Raw genomic sequence first — 22,477 nt, 5'->3', positions numbered from 1 at the left:
TAGCCCTGGTGGACTGTCAGTGGCCATGTCTTACCTGGTGTCGCTTTTCCCTTAGGTGTCAGCCACAGATGAGGATCGTGGTTCCTTTGGTGCTATATCTTACATCCTGGGTTCTACCTCTGGGAGTGCAGCACCGACCCACTTTACCATTGACAAGGAGACTGGCCAGATTTGCACCAGCACAGCTTTGGACCGGGATGAGGGATTGGACAAGTTTGACTTGACCGTCACTGCAACGGATGGAGTAAGAACACTCTTAACCTAAAACTATAAAGGAATAGCAATTAGTAGTTGTCATCTCTGTAACCTTTTCATCTTGTCAGACAAATTAATCCTTAAAGAAATAGTTCAACATTTTCAAAGAGTTGAATGATAGAATCAATACAGTACCACTCTTATGTCTGTACAATAAATATGAAGCTATACTGATAGCAGACTAGCTTAGCTTAGCGGAAAGACTGGAAGCAGCGGAAAACAACAGCTAGACAAGCAAGGTAAACACCCTGTAAAACCACAATGTGTTGTTTTTATTCTTACATTTTGTACGGATTAAACAAGCAAGATATAATGTGTTAAATAGTAATTCATTAGAGTGTCTGCCAGGTAAGTTTTCCCTTTTCCAGTCTTTGTGTTAAGCTAAGCTAACTGGCTGCTGACGGTAGCTTCAAATTTACTGCACAGACATGAGTGTTATCAATTTTCTCATCCAACTTCGATGAAAGCTAATTGGCGTATTTCCCAAAAAAGCATTCCTTTAACCTTTACATATTTTGTACAATCAAAGCTCAATTACTGAAATAGACTTCAGAAAGAGACCAAAACAGCAAACTAGTTCTTTGTGTTGTTCCGTGACCAAACACATTGCACGCTAAGTGTGTGATACTCCTTTTGATCAAAGCCAGAAGCAGAAAGCAAATTAAAGATGTGTACAGCTGCACTCAAAAAAATCTGATCAAAGCGACATGTTTGAAGAAGACAGCGTCCTGTCTCTCACTGTGTGTCTTCAAAGAAAATCTAGGGGAACCGCAACAGCATGGCAAAGCAATCAGAGCAAACAGAGAGGGAGTGTGGGGAGGAAAAAGGTAAAGAAGTAGGAAAACAGATCCATTTGAACAGTCAATTTTAAAATTAAATACAATGTCTTGACCACATTTACACTGTCTTTGCACTAGCATCCTACTAGTAGTCATACTTTCTATCCTTTTTTTTTTATCCATGCTCAAGTAAAGATTGAATTCAGGTCTATAATTTACCACCTAACCCCCACAATGCATCTTCTCTCCCACCACTGGCACATTCCAAGCTTAATTCAGCTCGTCTCGACTATCCATGTTTTTAATGGTCTCGTAAAACTAATCCGGCAGATACAATGGCATACAACTGTTGATTGGCTCCATATTTCAGAGATCTTCAACAGAGAACTCGTCTTTCTGTCTTCCTTTCCAGCTGCTTCGTCTTTACAGTGTGACATGAATCTATTGTTGAAGTTTTATAACATGAAAGTCTCTGTCGCTTTTCACCGATGGATAGAAAACAAACTCAATGTTGTCTTTGGTGCAGGAAGGGAGGGATGATGTAATTTAACCAAAATAGCTATTCTTATGATTTATTTATTTATGACTCCCTTTGCATCAATAGACTAGTCAGTTGAGGTTTATAATATTATTACAGCATTGGTGCCTGCTGCTATGATCATGTGTACTCATATTTTAATGCGAAAATCTTGAATCGAATTTAATCAGAATATTTTTTTTCAGGGCGGCCTGAGCTCAGTAGCACGCGTGCGGGTCTCAGTGGTGGACATCAATGACAACCGGCCCACGTTCTATCCAGTCCTCTACACAGTCAGTCTCAGTACCCATAGTGCCCCTGGAACCTCTGTTGTCAAGGTAACAGCAAATGATCCTGATGCTGGGGAAAATGGCAGGGTGACCTACCGCACGGTACCTGCAGGAGGCTCTGGTTTCTTCACTCTCAACAAGGACACAGGTATGTCTGTCTGTCTGTGTGAACAACAAACATGGGTGAGCTATTGTGAAACCTGCTTTGGAGTGTTTAAAAACCAAAAAGGATATAGAGTAATTCATCTCATCTGTTCATCTTTCTTTCTCTACAGGTGTGATTTCCCTCTCTCGCTCGCTCCATGGCAAAGCCAACACGGTAATCTCCATGGTGATATCAGCCGAGGACGGCGGTGGTCTGACGGCGCCGGTCAATGCCAGGGTAAACGTGAGTGTGGTGGGAGGCTCAGTGGTGTCTCCCGTGTTTGATCAGGCCCAGTATTTCTTCACTGTGTCCGAGGACGTCCTCAGGGGGACCGCAGTGGGAGTGGTCCGAGCTGCTACAAAGACAGGTGAGGACGCCTGTACACTCAAGTCCTCCCTTTCTCTTTGCTCCACTATCCACTACTTTTCTGCCTTTAGTCGTGCCAGGCATGCTTTTATCAATTTACTTGACATGGTTTGCCAGGGAGAACCTGTTTTATGTGTCTTTCTCTACCTTGTTTCATCTTTCTGACAAGTACCAGGACAAAAATGCACTAATGGGCTGGAGAGAGTATGATGTCTTACCTCTCACTCCAGCAGTTGTACAAATACGCAAGCAACAAGAGCATACACTCCATTAAGAAATCACATCCATCACACAGCGTGGGCTTTAGTGGGAATTATTTTCACTGTGGCCAGACTTTTATTTTCTCTCTGTATTATCGATGGAGAAATGAAGTTAGATGGGGCTGTAATTCTGAGTGGGAGTCAAAATGAAGTGTTCACAGTTGTGGAGTGGACAGGGCAACACTTACTCTGTCTGTGTAACTGCACAAGGCTTTCTGTGATTCTATCCCCTCACCCACTTTGAGTGAATCCAGCCCTTTGTTAACACAAGAATAATAAACACACCACATCCCTGTCATCCAAAAGCGGATATGGATCTGTCATGTACATTTTTTGTGTCGGGTATGCTTTAATTAGGCTATGGACGAGTGGATAATCAACGGCTGTATACAGTATATTGAAACTCGTTCTGTACCTTTGAGTGGCGAAACGTTTAATTGATTCATCTTTAGTAAAATGAATTATCAAGCAGAAATGCTGGTTCCAGCTTCTCAAATGTGATTATTTGCTGCTTGTCTCTGTTTTTGTTTTATTGTAAACTGATTATCAAGCATTTTGAAGATGTTACCATGGATTCTTGAAAATTGTGGCATTCCTTTCCACTATTTATTATATTTTGCGTCTTTTTCTCATTCTTTATTTTGCTGTATTTTTGTGTTGACCATGCAGGTGTTTCTAAGAATATCTTCTACTCTATCTCCACCGGGGACCCTGATGGTTACTTCACAGTAGACATTGCCTCTGGTACAATTCGCACTGCCCTTCCTCTGGACCATGAGACCTGCTCCAGTCTTGACCTGGAGATCCAGGCACGTTCTGGCTCTCCTCCAGCGTATGGAACCAGCCGGGTACGAATTACCATTTCAGACGTCAATGACAATGCCCCCACCTTCCTCCCATCCTCATCAGAGTCCCTCCTTTTACCTGAGATCACCAAAATGGGGAATGTTATCTATAGCATTCAGGCCACCGACAAGGACTCTGGTCATAACGGTCAGCTTAGCTTTGACCTGGTCTCTGCTGGCGCTGCAGGCAGCAGTGGCCAGAGAACGTTTGGTGTTGACCGAGGCAGCGGGGAGGTACGTCTGATTGGGAGTTTGTCATATGAAAGTGTCCCACGCTATGACCTTCAGGTGGTTGCCAAGGATGGCGGAGCGCCTCAGCTTAGCTCCACCTTCACGCTTGTAGTCCACATCCAAGCCCAAGATGCACAAGGCCCTAACTTTGACACCCTGACGTACCGTGTGGAGCTACGGGAAAACACACCTCTCAATACACGTTTCCTCCAGGTTCGAGCACTGAACAGAGAGGCTTCTGGGAATGGTGGAAGCTCCTCATCTTCCTCCTCCTCCTCCTCCTCTATTTTCTACCGCCTTAGGCCTGATGGTGACGCTGCTGGTTTTGGCATTATGCCAGATAGTGGTTGGCTGTTTGTTCGTAGCTCTCTGGACCGAGAGGTCAAAGACATGTACCTGTTGACAGTCCTGGCCACCTCAGGCCCAGGAGGGGTGGGGAGAACTGGCAGTGCCACAGTCAGGGTGACGGTAACCGACGAGAATGACAATTCCCCAAGACTGAGCCAGGAGAGGGTGTTCCTAGCTGTCAGAGAGAACCTGCTCGCAGGGACAGGCTTTGGAAGGGTGTCTGCAACGGACAGAGATGCAGGACTAAATGCTCGACTCACCTACAGGCTGCTGCACACCAACAGGCACTTTCAGATCAACTCACAAACAGGTGAAGATAAACACCATGACTTGGTTTTTGTATTTGAATTTAGGAATAGTAATAGTAACACTTGAAGCCGTTAATTTGTAATTGGGTTACACTGACTGAAATGTAGTTACTCTATAAGCAGCGCTAACACCAGCTTTATTTCCCTTGAGAAAATAATGATTTGCTGTTAGTCAATTCAATTAAACGGCAATTATTCCCTAACTATTGCAAGTAATGCACGCTAAGGCCTTTCTTTTTTCTTTAGGTGAGATCAGCACCCGCCTTGCTCTGGACAGAGAGCAGCAGTCCAGCTACCAGCTAGTTGTGGTGGTACAGGACGGGGGTACGCCTCCTCGCAGTGCCACCGGCACCGCTCATATAACTGTGCTGGATGAAAACGACCATGCCCCTAGTTTTACTCATGCCAGGCCGGATAGGGAGCTGCTCCATCAGGTGAGATTGAAGGCAGATTAGATAGATCCGTTAAGGACAGAAAGAAATCAACCCTATACTTCCCTTTCATATCTTAACAATCATAGTACTACAAAGGAAACAAAGGCAAGGTACAGTAAGGAATAGGAATAAACATTATAGGAAGATAATGTACATAGAAAAGGCATAGCATGTTGGAGAAAGACATTCATGTGAATAACAATCCTTCTGCATTGTAGGTGATGGAGGGGCTTCCATCTGGGACCGTCCTAGGGACAGTGATGGCTAAAGACCCAGATGAGGGAGAAAATGGGACCGTATACTACTCTTTATCAGGTGAGTGTCACTTCCCTCTACATTCACATTGTTTTTCTTATCATTACCTTAACTTTGAGCTGATATCCATATCTGTTGCATCATCTGAAGGCTCCAGAGCAGAGCGTTTCTCCCTTAACCCGATCAGTGGCGAGCTGAGAACCGCTTCCCCTCTGAGATGGGCCGAACGAGCCGACTACGCTCTCACTGTGACTGCTGCTGACCACGGGACACCAGGCCTCAGCTCCACCTGCCAGCTACGAATACAGGTAAACACAATCTGTACATTTAAATTTTCTCATCCATCGTCCACATTTGTTGTGTGTGTCACATTGGAAACAAAGGCCAATCTGGTGCCAAAACGTAACACAGTCAAATCTACATTACCTCAGTCCTTTTGCATTCCTTACTGCGAGTAATTTACTCAAACTGTGCACAAAGTGAACAGTATAACTGTCAAAGAAATTGGAAAAGGAGATAAATATGAGAAGGAGCGAAACTGATCCTGTGCCTGTACAAACAAAAGCATCTATCCAATCTAGTATGTGTTTCCTGCTCCAAAGGTTAGTGAGGTAACCAAAACCCAAGGTGAGAAACCCAGAGCTGCAGGAGGGAGCTGGTCTGGACTGAGTTATTGTTCTGAGCTTTCTGTAGGAGGGTCAATCCTGCATATCAACATACAATATCAGGAATTCAACAGCAGGAAAAAAGGCCAACTACAGAGGCATTTAGTCAGAAAAGGGTGGTGGTTTGCTTTGACTATGGGGCATTGAGCTCAGTGTTTTTATGTGATGTGATTTCAGAAAGGAAAAGGATGCTAATTACAGTGGGAGTACTTGCCTTAGATTTCGCCTGCGCCCTGCTTGTGTGACACTGAGATTAGACAGAGGGGAAACAGGCACCTTGGAATCAAATGCTCCCAGATGAGATTTGATGAGAGCCAGCTGCATCAAAGCACACAGAGAGAAATGGAATACACCACTGTACAGTAGCAGGCAGTGATACATGCACGCACGCAGACGCACTGACAGTAACGACACATTCAAACACTCTCTTGAGGTAACATTTCCAGATAATGATTTTGAGATAACATTTCACATAGCTGTGGGTAAATTCACACAGGGATATAGTTGTACACCACAAGTAGTACACACTACCTAGCTTGCATGTGTACTGTAGAGTAGGCATTAGGGAACACCAAGGAAAAGTACAAATAGTACATTACAGTTGCTGGCGATGTGTGTAGTAAAGCATCTGTTTCAAGATAATTGAAACACTTGCGCAAATGAGTTCAATAATTTCAAGACCCCTAGCTGTATGCCTATGTTCAAACATTTGTGGCTAACACATCTTAATGAAATGCAATCAATCGTTGCTGAATTCCACTTGTATTTCAAAACTGCCCCATTTTGTTTCATGGTGGGCTGTGATTGGCTTGCTGCACAACCGCAATGAAACACAGAAGCAAGAAAGAGATCTTTTTTAATAGTCAATAGTCAATAACAGTAGGCCCTTTGACATGTGGTGTGTTGGACATTTTAGCTGAAAATGTCTGCACATAGCTTTTTAGTCAGCATGTGAGGCTAATTTATGCACTTCATCCACATCACATCCCCCATCTTCTAGGTTTAACCTTGCTATTTACGTTCTATAAAGACACCAGAAAAATGCAATACATTGCAATAGATCTTGGTAACGAAAGCGAGGGTATGGTGTGTATGTGGATTTTTTGATGATGAAACCAGAGATTGTTAAAATCTGCTTAAGTTTGCTGTTTTCAGTGCTCTTTGATCTGTCCCAGAACAGAATCAAACCCTTAGGCTGTTGCTCAGAGGCTGCACTTATTGCTCTGCATTATTTAAACTGGAATATTTACAGTTTTCCCTTGCAATACACCCTTCATTATTTTGTCACAGGTCACAAACCCTGACTCTCATCTTGAAGACAGAATGCCGCAGTGTCAAGATATTTACTGGAAGGATTGTACATAATGTCTTCATGCACAATGAGAATGCCTGTGAGGGTTATTATAGTAATAGCAACAAAACAGAAACAGATTCCAGCCCAAGGCTATATTTAGGGATGGACTGGGGTGAGATCCATATAGCTTCTTTGTCTGTAGAATACCATAGGAAATCACATCCAGTAACATACACAGCACAGCACTCGCCTTGACACTTTTCTTCTTTACTTTGTTGAAATAATAGCATATTTAAATGTTTTTTTCCACTCTGTTTTGGGATAGATACGTGGATGATTAAAGAAAAGAATTTTAAAGTGAATACATGCATGACACAATCTGAATTATGATTATGTGAAGAAATGCTGAGATTGAAATGAGCCTGTCTGACCCTAGTTTTCTTTCCTTCAGGTCCTCAGCTCCTCCAGGTCCAACCCCAAGCCCAACATGCTCTCCATGACCCTGAACACAGTCGAAGGAGCTGCTCCGGGCTCCGTCATTGGCTCTATGCGCCCACATGATCAGGATGAATCTAATGTGTTGGAAGGCCAGGTGACCTACCTGGTAGTGGGGGGGACAGACCAAGATGGGACTTTCATGGTAGACCGTTTAAAGGGCGACGTGTACCTGGTGCGCGAGCTGGACTACGAGAAGGGTTCGAGGTACACGCTGCAAATCGAGGTGTCTGACTTCTCTCAGGCGTTTCCCAGCAGCCACCTGGTGCAGCTGGATATCAACGTGCAGGACAGCAATGACCATGCTCCCCAGTTCACAGAAGACCCAGTTACCATTGTGATCCCAGAGAACATAGAGACAGGGGCTTCCATATATACTTTCCAGGCTGTGGATCAGGTGGGAAACAGAATATATTTCCTGCTTTAGAAAAGGTGTAATGTTAACCAGTGATTGGTAACTCAAGGTCCACTTACAAGTTCTGTCTAATTCATCTGTTTTCTTTTTTATAGGATGGCAGTGGACCCAACAGTGAGCTGCGTTACTCCATCGAGCACTACTGGCCCGACACACCTGACCTCCTGACCCTCGACCCCTCCAGCGGAGTCCTGACTCTGGGGCAGAAGTTAGATCGTGAATCAACACCATCCCTCTACCTTGTGGTGCGGGCAACAGATCAGGCAGCGGATCCTTCTCAGAGGCGCTGGGGTTCGGTCACTGCGCGAGTGTTTGTGACGGACGAAAACGACAACTCTCCGGTCTTCAGCTCTCCATCTGCAGTTAGCGTCATGGAGGATCAGCCTGTAGGGTGAGTGGCATGTCTAACTGTAGTCTGTTTTTGGTGCCTTATTAATGCAGATTTCTGCCATTGAAGAAGAACATCAAAGAATCCTGTTAAAAACAATAGTCAAATGCATTTACTTTCATGGACTCAAGCTTGAAAGTGGTTCTTCTTATCTGAAATTTGTTTTGTATCTTTATTGACAGGTTTGTGATTTTGTATGTGATGGCTCGAGATGAAGATGAAGGAGAAAATGGCAGAGTGTCTTACAGAATCCAGGCAGGCAACAGCGCTGGCCGCTTCAGTATGAACCCCAACACTGGTAAGTGTGGGACACAACATCTAAAAATATCGTAAAGTTCCAATAATATAACACGGCCTGTGGAGACTGGGGATTTCCCATGAATACCTCATTTACACTCCATCAATGGATGATTAGGTTAAAATCCCCCACATCATTTTGTGCATTTACAATCCTGCTTTGAATGATTTAATACAGCAGGGGTTGTATGTGGCCCTTTTCTGTCGGTTTCATGATTGACAGATAATCAGTATCCCACCCGTGGAAGCCCCTCGGATGAACAAAACTTTCCACAAGATCGTAATTACCCACTCAAGTGCTATGTCTACAGGGTCTCAACTGCTAAAACAATCATAACCCTCATAACACTCTTCACAAGATGATCTTTCAATACCTTAGAGCAATATTTCACTTAAATAATGCTTCGGTGTTCTTTTCTTGACGAATTTCGTCATGGGAACTGATCTTAATTTGTGTTAGGGACGTGGACACCCTTTGATATCTTATATATGTGTACAGTATGTGTATTCTCTTTATCATCAGAGCTGGGTGGTGTGGGCGTGCTAACCGCTAGCTGAGATGGGATTAAGAACCATAAGACAGATACTTAATGCAGCTTCCAGATGGAAGAAAGTCTTTACTTCATTACTGTCAAGTCTCTGGTGCATTAGCAGGGGTTGATTTCACTTCTGGTTTGTTTCTCAGACTGTGTGGTGTTAAGCATATGTTTAATAATAGCTGTAAAAGCAGATTAGCATTGGTTTGCGAGAACATTTAGCAAACTTCCTGGCTAATGTGAGGGTATCATTAGCCTAATTATTGCTTATACACTTTATATCTGCTCTGCCAATATGAACTTTCTGTTATTCCACATTACAGCTGCTTCACTGCTAGTTTTATAATCACTTAAAGGCTAATGTGTCTTATATGTCCCTTCATTTCTTCACAGTAGCTTCAAAATTAGATGGAAGATTTTATTCATATTTGAATATAGATCTCTATATCTGTTTTTCCGTCATTAAAGCTATCTCTGACTCACAGTATATAAGTAAAATAATCAAATAAGACATATTTTATGGCTGCAGCACTGCATTAATAGCCTGGTTGACACCAGACCCTTCTCAGTTGCAACTGAGAGTGGGTTAGGGAGCAAATCTCAAAACTGCCGGAAGTTCGTCAGGGTTTACCCAGGCTACTGCATTAAATGAACAAATCTGTCTGTCTTTCCCTGATATTCTGTATGACATATTTTTTTATCTTTGGAAACCTTGAAATCTTTGGTAGAACTAAAATATAGTTTCATGTGAGTTTGGGTTTGAACATAGCTAATCCAGACAGGGTCAGAACGCCTATATCATATGGTTGGTACTGAATCAGTAACACTAAATTGGCTACAGAGGAGAATTTAATAATACATGTTTTGCATCTGTTTGTGTTTGGATGAAACATCGGAGCTAGCAAAACCTTGCAGGACCATCAGAGCCTCAGCTTTAGAGAACAGTCAGGCATGCTGCGGCATTTATAAATTACACACGTTTCTCAGGCACCGCATGCCAGCTAACTTCTACACTCCTGTGAACAGTACACACACACACACACACACACACACACACACACACACACACACACACACACACACACACATTTCATATTTCCTCTCACTTTGACTGACCCTACTTGTAGTCGGGGTGATGACAGGGGTTTGGGGTGTAGAAATGAAAGGTAGGAGAGTAAATGAAGCCAGAGTCTGAAGTGGGGGTCTTATTCACAGACTCTACGTGAACCAGCTCGATTTACATAAAACACACACGTATACACACCAACTAATGCCTTACAGATTTAAAGGCAAACAGATACTGTAATGTTGTACAGAGAAAACAAAATAATAACCTAATTGCAGGGGAGGTCATAGGTTGAGCTGGCAACTATGTAGTTGTCGTTTGGACTCTTTGTGTATTTGCCTGCATGCCAGCACAAACAATAATCCTACATTTCTACTAGATAGAGCTCTGATTCACATTTGAATGCATGTGCAAAGTGCCAGAATTGAATAGCTTGGCCATGGTCTCTCACTTATTGTGAAAAGTCTCATAAAGCAAAGCTGTAAATGTTTTGATTTTACTGGTCCTTCTAGACATACAAATCCTCTCTCATGTACACAAAATGATATGTTCCCAAAAACAGCAAAAGGTAGTTTTAGAATGTTCTCCCTTTTTTCCCTTGTAGGCTCTCTCTCCATCCTTAAAGCACTAGACCGGGAAGAGCAGGACATCTTCAATCTGACCATTGTAGCAGAGGATCATGGGATACCTCAGCTTTCCACTTCTCAGGTGCTGTGTGTGCAGGTGATTGATGTGAACGATGAAGCTCCGTTGTTCCAGCGAGCAGAATTTGAAGCCCAGGTGATGGAAAACCAAGGACCAGGAACAACTGTTCTGACAGTTACTGCCACCGACCGGGACCAAGGTTGGTTTAATTGTGTTATTTAAATACTGTAAAGTCAGGATGCTTGAAATGGTGAAATACAGTAATTTAGGAAGAAAAAGGCCCAAACTAAATATTTGGATTTACAAAGACTTTCAAAACTTTCCAAAAAAACTTTTTATGGTACCAAATATGGTCCTTATAGTTCAGGAAAAACAGGTTGTACACATATGTTCCACAGATTGATCAAATTCCACAAAGTAATGTCTGTAGATTGTATATGATCCCACACAGGAAAACATTTGTGTCTTTTGGTCTGTAAGAAGTATGGATGAAGTCCAGGAAGGATGAAGTTAGGATGAAGTCAAGATTATAGAGCATCAAAAGAAAGAAAGGTTCCAAAATTCACTATAAAAAGGAACAGCTGATATACAGTACATATGCCTTCAGTAGGAAGGACAGAAAATTAAACAATATAGACAGATAAATGGTTTTGAGAAACCAAATAACTTTAAACCAAACCACAAGCTCATGCTAATGAAAATTTGTGGTTACAGCCATCGACTAAAGCTTCATATTTCTGGAGCTTTCATTTGGACTTGCTTGCGGCTCTGTGCATATTGGATTAATTAATAGCACTGCCTTATTACATTGCATGTAGCCTTGCTTTATTGCCAGTTCCGTAGTGTGCTGTGTGTGTGTTTTATTTTTATTTGTGTCTGACTTGTGTTTCAATGCAGGTTCTAATGGCCAAGTGACGTATGGAGGTGTGACAGAGGAAGGCTTCATCATCAACCCTGTGACAGGAGTCATCACAACCACGAAGGAACTGGACGCAGAGCTACAGGATCACTACACACTCACTGGTATGACTACATTCATCGTCTTCATCATGGATCTGTTATATACTAATGGAGCTCATTTATTCCCACAGAACACCTCAAGTACATTGGTTTAAAATGTTGTATGGGATCCAACATCTCATCAGCTAAACCATGTCCATGTCTTTGTAGTGTATGCCAGGGATGGAGGGCTGCCTCCTAACTTTGCCAAGACTGTAGTCCGCGTGGAGGTGCAGGATGTGAATGACAACGCTCCGGTCTTTGCGAAGCCATGGTACGGACTGGAGGTGCCAGAGAACCAGGCCCCTGTAGAGCTTTGCTTCCTCAAGGCCACAGACCCTGACTCAGGTCCTGGTGGAGAGCTGGAGTACAGGATCACTGGTGAGAAACAGTGTTGTGTGTCTAACCCAAGTATTTTATTAGAATGGATTTAAAGAGCGATTTAGTTCGCCACAATTGCTGTAATTGGTGTTTGAGGGTGTGTCGAATGTGGAAATAACAATATCCTGGGAGAGACCATGAATTTTTGTCATTTCTGGTGTTTTTCAGGCTTTAAATGGTCCAGTATCAAATTTACAGATTGTTGACAGATTATTACAATTGGATCTGCGTATATGTGATTATTGCAGCTAAATCACACTTGTATTAACCATCAGGTTTGCTTGGACCATTTCTGGTGATATCTGAAGTTGTACTGACAGTGTGGAGGAATAGATTTGGTCTAGAAGAGGCCATGCAAGATTTGGATGATTGTATTGCTTTTGACAGTGCTCTTTTCCTCCCATATGAAAGATCAGAGCTGCATACAGCTACCCTAGACTCGCTTCTGACATTCTCGTGTCTTATTTCAAATATAGTACATTCCATACCTGTCTGGAGCAAATTCCAACTTAGACTTAAGTGCAGAGTTGGCACAGATGCTCAATCCACAGAAATCGTAGGATTTTTTAAAGATGTTTCTTTCTTCTGCCTTATGAATTCTTCATCCAGCTGGGGACCCTGATGGAGATTTCCACCTCCACGCCAGCACGGGAGCCCTATCCACATCACGCGGCCTAGACAGGGAGATAAGGCCTGAATATACTCTGGAGGTGGTGGCTACAGACCGAGGCAGCCCTGCTTTCAGCACTACTGTCACAGTGGAAGTCAAAGTGCTCGATGTCAATGACAACAGCCCTGTCTTCAGCAGAGGTAGCTTTTCTGTGGAGGTGTCAGAGGATGCTGCAGAGGGGTTCAAAGTTCTGGAGGTAATTAGAAAATGGCAGTTTGGATTATGCTTTGTTCAAACATTTAACTGACATGCTGTATATCTCACTTTTATAACAAAAGTAATTATATGTCAACAGTACTCATTTAATCCTAAACATGTATTTATCTACATCCAGGTGTCAGCCACAGATGCTGATGACGACCTGAATGGTAAGGTTCTGTACTTCCTTAGCCGAGAGGTGCACGGAGCGTTCAGTGTGGATCAGAGCACTGGTGCTATCACCACCTCAGCACCTCTGGACCGGGAAAAAAGAGCGTCATACAGCTTCCAGGTGTTTGCTGTTGACCTTTCACCTGTTGAACCCAGGAACACCTCTGCTCAGGTAAATAAAGAGTTAGATGTTGAAGATGTTCAGTTGACTCATTGTTAAAAAAGGTTTTGAATTTATGACTCACATGATATTTGGTATACCAGATTTTGGAGTATTTTTAATGCTCATTACATTAGCAATACATTTTACACTTAACCCACATGTGAACTCATCCTTCTAGGTGACAGTCACTATCCTAGATGTCAACGACAACACACCCTTCTTCATCCAGGATCCGCTGGTCATCGAAGTGTCTAGCACGCGTTCACAGCGGGTTCTAGCCACCATGAAGGCCGAGGATAAAGACTTTGGAGCCAACGGTTCTGTGTTTTACCGTTTTGCCATGCCAGTCAAGGGCTTCAGCATCAACTCCCTGACTGGGGAGATCCAGGCCACTGAGCCACTGGGGGATCTGACCCAGGCTCAGAGGACCCTGATAGTGGAGGCCATGGACCAGGGAAGTCCAGCTCAGTCTGCACAGGGAGTGGTGGTGATTTATGTAAAGGAGGTGGAGTACAGCGGCATCCGCTTCTCGAGGAATGCTAGAGACGTCAGCTTACAGGAGAACGCTATTCAAGGTCTGACATTAATACTGTATTATTAGAGATTAGGATAATCATCTCAGTCAATTTGTCCTCCCTTACACTTTGAAGATCTCTCTACTGTCACCGTTAAGGAATATTTTCTCTTCTCTACTTCAAAAATTCAGGCACAGCTGTGGCTCAGGCTCAGGCTCAACACCCAGATGGCACACGTAAGGGTATCAGCTACAGCCTGTTCAGTGGGAACAGAAAGCAGGCCTTTAGCATCAGCTCCTCAACAGGTGAAACTCACAATAAAACACACAAAACACAATAAAACACAATCATCGTTATTATGTCCTGTAGATGTTAATGAGCCTCATTTTCCACTCAAATCTCCAGGTGAAATCATGGTGCAGAGCTCCAATGGGCTGGACTTTGAAGACACCCCCAGACTCCGTCTAGTTGTGAAGGCTGAAACGGTGTCCTCCACATCTTTCATGGCTATCAACTTGATCCTGCAGGATGTCAATGACAACCTTCCTCGCTTCCAGCTGCAGAATTATGTGGCTTACATGAGAGAAGCACAGGGATATGAAATGCCAATCATACAGGTACTTTTAAATATAAAAAACTGTATAATAAATAATACAAAGTCATAAAGGTATTAGGGTCACTGGAGTTTTCCAAAGGGTCAAAATAAATTCTCATCATTCTCCCTTTTTCTTCCCTATCCTCCACCTTCTCCCAGGTGATGGCTGAGGATGTGGATCAGGGCCAAAATGGTCAGGTGACTTACTCCATCCAGTCGTCAGGCATGAGCGGCCTGTTCAAGATCGACCCGATGACAGGAAGCATCACCACAGCAGCCATCATGGACCGTGAGATCTTTACCCAGACCAAGTGAGAACAGATCTGTGGTTGAATAACCTCACCAAGAACCATTTTATGTGCACATTTTGTAGATGGATATATATTTCACATGTAATAAGTGTTTGAGCTGCTGCATGAAAAAGTCCATTATGTATACACACAGGTAAACATTAGATGTAACACATCATGAATCATATTCACTCAGCTAGTTTGTGTTTATATAGCTGGTGGGGAGGTTGACATAGTCTGCCTAAGATATAGGCAAACCAATATCTGCATGCCAGATGTATCAAAGCTACCATTTCAAACTCTGTAAATCAACTCTGGTTCACTGTAACACTTTCATAACTTTTTTAGTGTTGCTTTCATAACTCTTTTTTTTTATGGTGAATGTGTAACCAAAGGCATTATTTTATGTTTCTTTTAAATTTTTTTCTATCATCACCAACATTAAAATTACACTTTTAGGATTACACATGTAATAAGAAACAGACAACATTTTAGACAACCTCTTTTTTTCTATGCACCCACAGGCTTATAGTTACAGCAACTGATAGAGGAAGTCCACGATTGGCTGGTTCGGCGACATTAACAGTAATTATTGTTGACCAGAATGACAACAGTCCCACTATTCCCTTGCCCCAGGAAATCCGCATCCCAGAAAGTAAGTACTTTATTTACAGGAATGTTGTTCTTTCTGGTTATGTATATCATGTAGACCAGTTTACAGCAAATATATTACATTTACAAAACAAATGTCAACAGACAAACCCTGTGCAGGTCTGAGGATGTGTAGTTGTGCATACTTGTATCCACAGGAAGTTAAATACAGCTAACACTTTTTTTTTCTTTATCTCTTTCTCTATCTATCAGACATGTTGATTGGCACAGAGATCACTCTTGTGACGGGTAACGACGTCGACTCCAGTCCTGCCCTCTCCTACTCCTTGCAGCTGGACCCAACAGCCTTAGGCAAGTTTGGGATTCACCGCTACAGTGGAGGCGTATCACTCACTGCCCCTCTGGACTTTGAGGAGAAGACGTGGTACACACTGACTGTCAGAGCCACGGACAGCCAGCACCAAACTGAGGCTAACATTACAATACTGGTGGAGGATATTAATGACAATGCACCTGCATTTACCCATGATCTCTATCAGGTAGGGTGGCTTATAAATTAAACTGATGTTCTTTTTTTATGCAGGTATATTGATTACATTTTTGGCACCAAAATAAATGTGTGTTGTATGAAATATGATGTGTCCATTGCATACTAATTGCTGCCTAAAAAAGAAATGCACAGAATAAGTGTGTTTACATTTTGAAATACTTCTAAACTAAAGTTTAGTTTGATAGGGAATTAAATAGGGATAGGGAATTTCTTACTTCAGAAACACCAACAGACTACAGCAGAAGGAGAACATTGCACTTGTACACATACTGTAAAAAACACATGTACATTCCCAAGGTGCACACTGTGGGGTGATAAAAGTTTACTGCCTACTATTGACTGGGGAAAGGTTTCAGAGATCATGTATAATATTTACTTCTCTGTCTCAGGAAATGACCTCAACATTAGCACAAACTCAGGAAAAACAGGAATTACAATATAAAATGCAATTTTCCCCTCTGTGAGTTTAGTGCTTGTTGACCTTTGCTAATTGTATTACAGCATTTATGCAGTCCATTTTCTCCTTATTTGTTTCTTTTTCCTGATGTTCAAATGTTGTTATTAATATCTCTGCACCCCAGGTAACTCTGCCCGAGCACACGCCACCAGGAAGTGTGGTTGTCACAGTAACAGCAACTGACAGGGACTCTGGTGAGAACGGAAAGATCACCTACAGAGTGACGTCATCAACCCAGGAGGGTTTCTACATTGATCCCAACAACGGTAGACACCCTTGGCTTCCTCCCTGATATACAGTAGTTTAGCTCCATAAATAAGTTTCCAGTTTAAAAAGAAAGTAATATGTAATTCATTACATTTACTTTAAAAATAATGTCTGACTCCCTGTCATTGCTCTCTGTATCCAGGAACCCTGTTCATCAATCACAGAGCTGAGTTTGACCCTGAACGTCAGTCAGTCAGTATTGTTATTGAAGCTCGTGATGGAGGTTCGCCTTCGCTCTCCTCCCTCACCACTGTCCAGGTCCAAATCTCTGACGTCAATGACAACGCTCCTGTGTTTCACCAGTCAGAGTACAGGTCAGTCATTCATTAGATTCTGGATGTGTTATGGTGTAACCTCAACAGCTGTCCTCACATATGTAATGTTCTTCTGTCTGCAGGGCTACAGTTTCTGAGGACACCATCCCAGGGGCAACAGTTCTGACTTTTGAGGCCTTTGACAGCGACCTCTCTCGAGAAAACTGTGGCTTTGACTTTGCTATTGCCAACGGGAATGAAGGAAATTCATTCCAGATTGAAAGCAGTGTGCGGTTCCTGGAGGGGCGGGGCTTTCAGACAGTTGGGACTCTGCTGTTGGCTGAGGGGCTTGACTTTGAAACCAAGCCACTTTACAACCTCACTGTGGTGGTGTCAGACCGTGGTGTGCCCCAGAGGAGCTCTAGTGTTGCTGCAGTGATAACAATTGGTGATGTGAATGATAACCCTCCAGTCTTCAGCAGAGCAGAATATACTGTGTCTCTGAGTGAGGGAGCTGCCGCTGGGACTGAGATCATACGACTGACTGCTACAGGTGGGCAAAAGTCTTCTCTTTTTGTCCAGTTATTTCTCATTCTCTCTCCCTTTTTCACTATTCCTCTCTTTCTTTGTCTCGCAGTTAATTAATTGTGCTCTGTTGTTGTCCTTCTGCCAGACTCAGACTCAACTCCTAATGCTGAGGTCCAGTATACGATCAGCTCTGGTGATGAGGTGAACTTGTTTACAATGGACCAGTGGACTGGAGCCTTGCGGCTTCAGCGAGCACTCGACCGTGAGCACCAGTCCACACATACTGTCATCATCCAGGCCTCAGATGGACAGGGTCATTTTGCACTTGCGCCAGTCATTGTTGAGGTCAAAGATGTAAATGACAATCATCCGTTCTTCCCTGTGGAAGTCCTGACAGCCAGTATCAGGGAAAACCAACCTGCAAACTCAGCTGTGACTGTTCTACATGCCATAGACCATGACACAGGGGTTTTTGGACAACTGAAGTACTACATTGTGGAGCGGTCTGTGGCGGGAAAAGACAGCTTCACTGTGGACCACAACTCCGGAGAAATCAAAAGCAAAATTCCCTTTGACTTTGAGAAAGTCAACTCTTTTAACTTTGTAGCAATGGCGGTAGATTCAGGAAACCACTCAGCCACTGTAACTGTTCAGGTGTTTGTTACAGGTGAGGATGAGTATGACCCACTCTTCACATCCTCGGATTTCTCCTTTGAAGTCCCAGAGGGAGCTAAGAAAGGCCAGAGCATTGGCCAGGTCCAGGCAAATGATGAGGATGGAGGGGTGGATGGTATTGTTCTCTATTCTCTTTCCACCAACTCTCAGTACTTTGATGTAAACAAAACCACTGGGGTCATTTTCCTCAAGGCGGACGGTTCTGGCAGCAGTAGTAGCAGTGGCTCGGGCCGGACCAAACGGGAAGCCAGGCTGATGGCCCTGGATGTGAGAGCTCACAGCCCTCTAGATGCATCTCGCACCACTACAGCCCAGGTCTCCATTGATGTCTCAAACACCAACTTTGGCCTGGCCCCCGATGTCAACATCCTGCTGATTAGCATCATTGCTGTGTCTCTTGGTTTTATCATATTGCTTGTGGTCATGGCTGTGGTGGTGTTCCTTGTCAAGTCACGCAGGAGGAAGAAAGCCCAGGATGCAGGAAACAGAACTGTTGCGTCAGGAACTGCACTGCAGAAATTGGACGATTGCAACTCAGGACCAGGAGGGGAGAGGATCTACCACCAGGCCTTGCCAGGCTATGCTGGAGATCAGAGTGTGGCTGGTGGAGGACCCTACACTAGAGGGGGCTCTTTGGATCCCTCTCACTCCAGTGGAAGAGGATCAGCTGAGGCAGCGGAGGATGATGAGATCAGGATGATAAACGAATACCCCCGCGTTGCCTCCATCACCTCATCCATGCAGGAGCACATCTCTGCCAGAGGACCAGACTCTGGAATTCAGCAGGATGCTGACCAGCTCTCTGATATATCCTGTGAGCCTGCAGCATTGGAGGGCAGCACCTGGTTTAAAGGAAAGAAACTGGGAGGCAGTCTTAGTGGGACCTTGCTCTCTGGCCAACTCCCAGTCTATAGGGACGATGGAGGAGGGTACCTGGGAGTAGGTCGCGGCCTCAACATTTCCCTCCCGAAGGATTATGCCTTCCCTGAGGACGGTAAACCTTCAGTTGATGGTTCCCTCACAGCTATCGTTGCCAGTGATGAAGAGCTCCGCGGAAGCTATAACTGGGATTACCTACTCAACTGGTGCCCTCAGTTCCAGCCTCTGGCTAATGTCTTCACGGAGATTGCCAGGCTGAAAGATGAAACTGCCCAGCAGAGTCAGAACCCTCGCCAACCCTTCCAGCCCAAGCACAAAATGGATCCCAAACCTAGAATTGACCCTCCGCCACTCATCACATCAGTGGCCCATCCAGGGGCCATGTCCGTTCCCCCCAAGGTCCCTGTGATTGGACGAACATTCCCCCACTTGGCTTCACTCCGCAGGTCCCCTATCAGTCACGAGGGATCTATTTCATCAGCAGCAATGTCCCCCAGCTTCTCCCCTTCGCTGTCCCCTCTGGCAGCTCGATCTCCAGCTGTTTCTCCCTTTGGAGTCAATCAAGGGCCCTCAACATCCATGATCAGCACCAGGGAGCCCTCACTGGACCAGAGTCCTGATCGCGAAATGAGAATATGATGTCTCTAAAACTATTTAAGTAAAAACTTTAAGACAGTGATGGACAAAGCATGATGCCGCATGCTTTTGGCTGTTCTTTTTCATGGAACAAAAGAAAGCAAGTGAGACGTCAGTTGTACTGTTGTTTTCATCATGAGAATGAAGGTTTTCACAAATGTCCAGATTGTGACACTTGTTTCAAGTGTCTGACCATATGACTCTTGGACAATAAACACACCAACACAAACATACTTAACCTTCTCCTGGTAGAAAATGTGCATTCTTTGAAGTACTTCCATTGGTCTGCAGTGTTACAGAAATACACAAAAGTGGAACATGTGCCTGGGTTGACAGGACCAGCCCACCCCTCCATGTCAACAGTGACGCAGGTCTCCTTGAACTGATCAGGGTTAAGAGGTAAACTGACCTCTTCATGGGTCATGCCCTGCAGTCAGAGATCCCTTAGTGTGTAGATAGATAGATGTGTAGTGATTAATGTTACCTCACTGGCTGGCCAGAGAGCTAAGGACCTTGTTCCTCTCTTTGTGTCTGTGGACCTTTTTACACTCTAGTATTAAATTCATCTAGTGGCTGCTTTAAAAATGGCCTCTGGACATATGTGTGAATCCCATGGACAGACATATGGTGTGAATTCTCAAAGACATTGATTCACTAACTGGCAATGCATCACACAGTGGAACAGCAATGATGATTATTGTTTTTCTCACCAATTCAGATGCCAGTTCTTTTTTTTTGTTCCATTTTGATTTTTTTTATATATTTTTATATAGAATTATGATTTCAGATCCACAAATGCCATTATTCCACATGGAGGGGTTATTGTTTTTGTGTATTTGCATATATGTATATTTGTATGTATGCAGGCTACGCTATGTACTGTATGTGTCTCCTATGGTTTTAGAGACTCTTGTGACAGTTCTGATGTGAGTGAGAGGGAGACTTGTTGTGTTTTTAGCATTATTTATATGAAAATAGGACTTGCCACATGTTGACAGTAGGAAACCAAGCACAGCTCACACTGTGCTGTGTTGTTACCTTAAGCATTTTTTTTTGTCAGATTGTAGATCATCCCAAATCCAAAACAGCAACTGGATGAAAATATGTTACCAATCTAAATGCCTGCTTCTCCAGCAGTTCAGCACTCTATTGTTGCATGCAGTTATGCACAACAGCACATTCCCATTGTTATTCAGGGACAACTCAATTTGCCGATCACCTCTGTGTCTTTGACAGAAAGTGCTTCCTAAAGTCAATTACATCAGTCATTAACTTAAATGCATTTTACTGTGAAGTTGTTCATCTCAGCACAACAGAAATAGATTTTCATAGGAAAGTGGCATGGCTTGGAGAAATGTAGCACATGAGCCAGACAAGTGGGAGGCAAATGCCTGAATGCATGAGCCCTGATGAATGTACAAGGATTTAGCAACCAGTGCAGTATTTATTTTCCACGGTTCTGTGCATTTTATTGCTATGATTCACTCATCTAGATTGACACCAACATGATGAGGTGTTGTCTGTTTCCATGTGTTTAACTCATCATCTGCTTCTTTCTTTTCTCTCATTGTTCAGATCCAGTGTTAGCGATATGCTAGCATAGCATGAGGCAAAAAGCTTTAAGTGTGTTTTTTACTTCCATGTGAATTTATTCTTCTGGCCTGTTTTCAATTTTTGGGGGGTAATTGCAGCGATCTTGATGTCTTTTTGTTATCAAAAGATGGCTTCTACCTCTGTTTTTTGTTCAACATAACCCTACAAATCGCCTCATGCTAAGCTGGCACTGGTTCAGCAAAAAGCCACACATGCCATGAGCCTAACTCTAGCACAACATGTTCTTGAATAATCATGCTGTCTCAGAAACATTTCTGTATTGGAGGACCTCCATTTGGAGTTCAGTTTGAGATGACTGCCAGTGACTGATCAGCGGAGCAATGGCAGAAAAGAAAGAGCTGTCTATGTATTTAAAGCAAATAATAAATTCCTACTGATCTCTTTTGACAAACTTGAGTCAGAATTCATCTTTCTTTTTTTTTAGAACTAGGGAAGAACTGAAAATAATTTAAAGTTTACCAGTGTTGCAGTTATCTTAGCTGTTAATGGTAACTTTGAGGAGCTGGAGTTAACTTCAGCCATATATGAGAGGGCTATTACTAAATTGAGGGGAAGACTTGGCTTTGGGCAGAATCACAGCGGACCTTATGAGGCCAGTGGGCTAGTAGACAGTGACCTACTTCTATGGTCACCATCTGGCTTTCAAGAACAGCAAATATTCACCTGAAGGTAAAACTGAACAGTAGTATTTCATGCTGTACAGGCTAATACAGTATATTAGCATTATGATGTTATTTTTATTTTCTTTGCTTGGTTTCGTTGAATCCAAGGGATAACATATAAAATACTGATTGATCCAACAAGACTGACAAAAGAAAAAGAGAAGACACAATAAAACAAAATCACATATTTGCAAACTAATGGTAAAATTATATAATATATATACAACAGTGACGAAAATCTATTTGATGACATATGATGCACATTACAGAATGACACCAAATAGATTATCTGCATTTTGAACCCCTGACTCGACAACATGTGTACATCCTGAAAAATGTTTACCACCAACACTCGCTTATTTTTATTCCTTACTAACAAGTGTCTAGGATAAAGCCGTGGGAAAAGTATTTTTTGATCACAAGATACAGTAAAGGTTAGCCTTTAGAGGTATCAGAGAAACCTGAGATACAGCCAAGATCCAGTCAACAGTGGATTCAGTTCTTCCAGCTCATATAAAGGCATATAA

The 22,477-nt window shown here is 43.1% G+C and overlaps 1 protein-coding gene across 1 annotated transcript in view; it reads left to right on the top strand.

Annotated features, from left to right (window-relative positions):
* LOC120544038 (protocadherin-16-like) overlaps window positions 1-21,679 on the top strand; it is an 85,202-nt gene extending 63,523 nt beyond the window's left edge. Inside the window, exons 5-29 of the mRNA XM_039777550.1 lie at window positions 56-244; window positions 1,758-1,989; window positions 2,117-2,353; window positions 3,282-4,346; window positions 4,591-4,778; window positions 4,997-5,093; window positions 5,184-5,341; window positions 7,444-7,884; window positions 7,998-8,293; window positions 8,473-8,588; window positions 10,794-11,033; window positions 11,732-11,857; window positions 12,005-12,214; window positions 12,824-13,080; window positions 13,219-13,425; window positions 13,595-13,991; window positions 14,123-14,236; window positions 14,337-14,548; window positions 14,686-14,837; window positions 15,341-15,471; window positions 15,681-15,967; window positions 16,560-16,701; window positions 16,845-17,016; window positions 17,100-17,509; window positions 17,630-21,679. Of these exons, the coding sequence (XP_039633484.1) occupies window positions 56-244; window positions 1,758-1,989; window positions 2,117-2,353; window positions 3,282-4,346; window positions 4,591-4,778; window positions 4,997-5,093; window positions 5,184-5,341; window positions 7,444-7,884; window positions 7,998-8,293; window positions 8,473-8,588; window positions 10,794-11,033; window positions 11,732-11,857; window positions 12,005-12,214; window positions 12,824-13,080; window positions 13,219-13,425; window positions 13,595-13,991; window positions 14,123-14,236; window positions 14,337-14,548; window positions 14,686-14,837; window positions 15,341-15,471; window positions 15,681-15,967; window positions 16,560-16,701; window positions 16,845-17,016; window positions 17,100-17,509; window positions 17,630-19,677 (8,124 nt within the window). The 3' untranslated portion in view covers window positions 19,678-21,679. The remainder of the gene's footprint in view (window positions 1-55; window positions 245-1,757; window positions 1,990-2,116; window positions 2,354-3,281; window positions 4,347-4,590; window positions 4,779-4,996; window positions 5,094-5,183; window positions 5,342-7,443; window positions 7,885-7,997; window positions 8,294-8,472; window positions 8,589-10,793; window positions 11,034-11,731; window positions 11,858-12,004; window positions 12,215-12,823; window positions 13,081-13,218; window positions 13,426-13,594; window positions 13,992-14,122; window positions 14,237-14,336; window positions 14,549-14,685; window positions 14,838-15,340; window positions 15,472-15,680; window positions 15,968-16,559; window positions 16,702-16,844; window positions 17,017-17,099; window positions 17,510-17,629) is intronic.
* Window positions 21,680-22,477: the final 798 nt, after the last annotated feature.

Source organism: Perca fluviatilis, chromosome 16, assembly GCF_010015445.1.
Source record: "Perca fluviatilis chromosome 16, GENO_Pfluv_1.0, whole genome shotgun sequence".
Classification (NCBI taxonomy): domain Eukaryota; kingdom Metazoa; phylum Chordata; class Actinopteri; order Perciformes; family Percidae; genus Perca; species Perca fluviatilis.
This window is presented reverse-complemented; position numbering and strand designations above follow the sequence as displayed.